At 51.1% G+C, this 4,362-nt stretch overlaps 1 protein-coding gene across 1 annotated transcript; it reads left to right on the forward strand.

The window, feature by feature from the left end:
* Positions 1-308: 308 nt before the first annotated feature.
* LOC136549048 (uncharacterized) lies at positions 309-3,267 on the forward strand. Its single transcript, XM_066540360.1, has 6 exons — positions 309-329; positions 432-573; positions 799-1,295; positions 1,655-2,031; positions 2,337-2,627; positions 2,727-3,267. The coding sequence occupies exons 1-6, from the start codon at positions 309-311 to the stop codon at positions 3,265-3,267; spliced, it is 1,869 nt and encodes a 622-aa protein (XP_066396457.1).
* Positions 3,268-4,362: the final 1,095 nt, after the last annotated feature.

The raw sequence follows: 4,362 nt of genomic DNA on the forward strand, positions 1-4,362 counted from the left end.
ACAAATTGACGGATCATCCAGCTCATCCCGGAACCAGAGGCGGGGAATGGGGAAAGCAAGCCGGACGAAAATGTCGTCGTTGAGCCTTGAGGGTTCCAGGACGACATCGCGGCCAATGTTAGCTAAATTGATGCACAAATAAATGTAATCTCGTATTAGTTGGAGTCTGTAATAGTCGAGTAGAGGATGGGCGTGATCTTAGGCGTGCATGATCACGGTCCAACCCGTTGTCGGTCAGTCACCGCGCTGTGGCATGCCGGGCGCACGTAGGGCACACCGCTCTAACGGTGTTGCGTTCTTTGCACGACATGGCGCGGGAGGGCGTCGCGGTTGTTAAGATCGCGAGACTTGTGTATAAATAACAAGGAACAAAGACCGGGAAAGCTGCGAAGTTTGTAGCGCCATATCCTCTTGTCTGTTACATTTGCTAGGTTAGACTCGCCGCGATCACCATCGTTTCGCCGGCGCGATCCGAGCTCTGGAGTGCGTTCTACTCCAACAATTGGTATCAGAGCCGAAGAGGAGCCGGGAAGGAGCCGTTTGGTGGCGGGGAGGAGCCCTGCGAGGTGCTGGGTGGTTGAAGCCAACCGAAGCAAGAAGAAGGAGACGTGAACGTCGTCGTTGCCATGGCGCAGAACTCACCGAAGTCAAGTGGAGCCGACAAGGAGGTGATGCAGCGTGCGTGAAATCAGGCCGCAAGCAATCTGGTATGGCCGATGTTAACACGCACTAATTACCAATCGTGGTCAGCCCACGTTCAATGCAATCTCGAAGGAATCTATCTCTGGGATGCAACAGAGTCTGATAAGGTGGAGCGGAGGCATGATCGGCTCGCCGTGGGTGCCATGCTGAGGGGCGTTCCGGAGGACATGCACGCTATGTTGCTGAACAAAAAGTCAGCAAAGGAGGCGTGGGAGTCGCTGAAGACGATGCATCTCGGAGCAGATCGGGTCAAGGAGGTGACTGCGCAGAAGTTGTTGAGCGATTTCGAAGCGATATCCTTCAAGACCGGCGAGACGATTGAAGAATTCGCCATGAGGATTACCAAACTCGCGTCGGATCTGCGCGGTCTTGGAGAGACAAGCGTTGATGATGCGCGAGTGGTGAAGAAGTTCTTGAGGGTCGTACCGCCACGCTACAATCAGGTGGCGGTGGCGATCGAGATGTTCTGCGACGTGAAGACCCTGTCCATCGAGGAACTTGTTGGCCGTCTCAGGGCGGCAGAGGCTCGGTTCGAGCCCACGGTCGAACAAGTGATGGAGGAAGAATGGATGGCCAGGAACAAGAGTCGCATGGTGAATGCAGAGTCATCCTCTGGTGGCGGAAAAGGCAGCGGAAAATACATCAAGAAAGATCAATTGGAGGTCGCGGTGTCTCGTCTGGTGGCGGCAAGCATGGCCATGACACGCGCGAGTCCGGAGGTGGTCTCACGTCGAAGGGCACACCTCGTCGGAAGGGCAGGTGCCGGAAGTGTGGTGTCTACGGGCACTAGGGCAAGGAATGCCTGAACAAGAAGGCTGGGAAGGAGGAGCATGAAGATGTCATGCACCATGTCGCTGCTGACACGGAGGCGAAACCAGCGCTCTTGGTGGCATAGGTGTGCAACATCGTTCACACACCGAAATCATCTGCCCAAGGTTTGTTTCTAAATTAGGAACGTGTGCTTCCAGAGAAGTATGATGATGGAGCATGGATACTTGACACAGGGGTGACAAATCACATGACAGGTTGTCGGTCCTCACTGACAAGCCTGGACAAGTCCGTGTGTGGTGCTGTGAGGTTCGGCGATGGCTTGACCGTGGAGATCTACGGGGTTGGCGTGGTCACAATGGCTGGTAGAAATCAGGAGCATCGCGTCCTCACCGAGGTTTATTTCATCCCCTCTCTGAAATGTAATATTGTCAGTCTTGGTCAACTTGAAGAAGCAGGATGCCGTGTTGAGATCGACAAGGGTGTTCTGGTGGTGCTCGAGCGGAAGCAACCAGGTGTGGAAAGAGGTGTTGTGATTAGAGCAGAAAGAAAGAGTCGCTTGTACCTGATGAAGGTGAATCTAACATCACATGGCGCTGGCATGCGCGGTACGGTCATTTGAATTTTAGGGCCCTCCGTGAACTCGGTGTCAAGGAGATGGTAGAGGGACTACCGTTGATCAAGAAGGTGGAACAAGTGTGCGATGGCTGCGCCCTTGGGAAGCAGCACCGTGCGCCATTTCCTCAAGCTTCGCCGTGGCGTGCGTCTGCTGGACTCGAGCTGGTGCACACGGATCTCTGTGGCCCGATCACGCCAATCACACCTAGAGGCAAGTCCTATTTCATGATCGTGGTTGATGATCACAGCTGCTATATGTGGCTGGAATTGCTGGCGGGAAAAGATGAAGCGCTGGCATGTTTCAAAAGGTTCAGGGCAGCGGCTGAATTGGAGTCAGGCCGTCGCCTGAAGGCGCTCAGAACGGACCGCGGCGGCGAGTTCAACTCTAGGGCGTTTGTGGTGTTCTGCAGTGAGCATGGCATCAAGCACAACACAACTACGCCCTATACTCCGCAACAGAATGGTGTTGTGGAACGGAGGAATCAGATGATAGTGGAGATGGCGAGGTGTTTACTGAAGAGTATGGGAGTACCACCTCGGTTCTGGGGGGAGGCTGTGAAAACAGTAGTATATATTCTCAATCGCTCTCCGACTAAGAGTTTGAGCGGTATGACTCCTTATGAGGCTTGGTTTGGCAGAAAACCCGGGATCAAGCATTTGAGGACGTTTGGCTGTGTTGCTTATGCAAAGAAGGCTAGCCTAGGAATAAGCAAGTTAACTAACAGATCAACACCAGGTGTGTTCTTTGGCTATGAGCCGGGGACAAAAGGTTATCGTATTTATGATCCAGTGAAGGACAAGCTCATGGTGACTCGTGATGTGATCTTTGATGAGAAAAAGCCATGGAATTGGGAAGGGAAAGAAGACAGCAAGGCGAAAGAGGCAGCGGAGACAACTGATACGTTTCAGGTTCAGTGGGATGACACTGACACTATTCTTGGTCTGGCAACGGGATCTGAGGAAGATGTGGTGCTCGATTTCGAGCCGGTTTCTCCTGCTGCGTCAATTCCATTAGCAGGGGGTGCATCAAACACACCACCTGGGACTCCTAACTCCAATTCGGGTACACCATTGATACAGTGGGCCATGCCACCCACTGGTCAGTTCGTGGATTCAGAAGGTGATCCACTCTGGTACAGAATGATCGCTGATCTGCTGGATGATACTGAAGAAATTTAGGATTTTGAATACAGTGGACTCTGCCTTGTTGCTGCTGAGGAACCAAGATCAGTACAAGAGGCAATGTCAGAGGAGTGCTGGAGGCAAGCCATGCGGGCAAAAATGCAAGCGATTGAGGCTAACCGAACTTGGGATGTGAGTGTGTTGCCACCCAAACACAAAGCGATTGGCCTGAAATGGGGTTTCAAGGTCAAGAAAGATCCTGAGGGGAATGTGGTCAAGTATAAAGCACGCTTAGTTGCTAAAGGCTATGCTCAGCGTTTTGGAGTGGATTTTGATGAGGTTTTCGCTCCGGTGGCCAGAATTGAAACTGTACGGGTGTTGTTGGCACTTGTAGCTCAAGGTGGATGGGAGGTTCATCATATGGATGTAAAATCAGCTTTTTTGAATGGTGATCTCTCTGAAACCGTGTACGTGCAATAGCCTCCAGGTTTTGTAGTCGACAATGGAGATAAGGTGCTCAAGTTGAAAAAGGCACTCTACGGTTTGAAGTAGGCACCACGGGCGTGGAATGTGAAACTTGACCATGAACTCGTGACTCTTGGTTTTGTCAGGAGCAAGTTGGATCACGCTATTTACAGAAGAAACAGCAAGAACTCTTTTCTGCTTGTGGGGGTTTATGTTGATGATTTGATCATCTCTAGACCAGATGTGAAAGACATCAAGAATTTCAAGTCTGAGATGAAGAAGAAGTTTAGCATGAGTGACATGGAGCTCTTAAGCTATTACCTAGGCATAGAGGTTAAGTAGGATGCAAATGGCATCACTCTATGTCAGAGTTCCTATGCAGCAAAGATACTAGAAGTGGCTGGAATGGGGAACTGCAACTCATGTGATACTCCAATGGAATGTTGACTAAAACTGAGCAAGCTGAAGAATGGAGAGGCAATGGATCCTACGGGATACAGGAGTATAATCGGCAGCCTGAGGTATATTGTTAACACTCGACCTGATTTGGCATTTTCAGTTGGTGTTGTGAGCAGATACATGGAGGCGTCGGGCAAAGAACATTAGGCTGCTGTAAAACACATTCTGAGGTATCTCAAGGGTAACATGGGGTACGGCTGCAAGTATGAGAGGGGAGTTGAGCTGAAA

The sequence above is a fragment of the Miscanthus floridulus genome, chromosome 4, assembly GCF_019320115.1.
Source record: "Miscanthus floridulus cultivar M001 chromosome 4, ASM1932011v1, whole genome shotgun sequence".
Lineage (NCBI taxonomy): Eukaryota > Viridiplantae > Streptophyta > Magnoliopsida > Poales > Poaceae > Miscanthus > Miscanthus floridulus.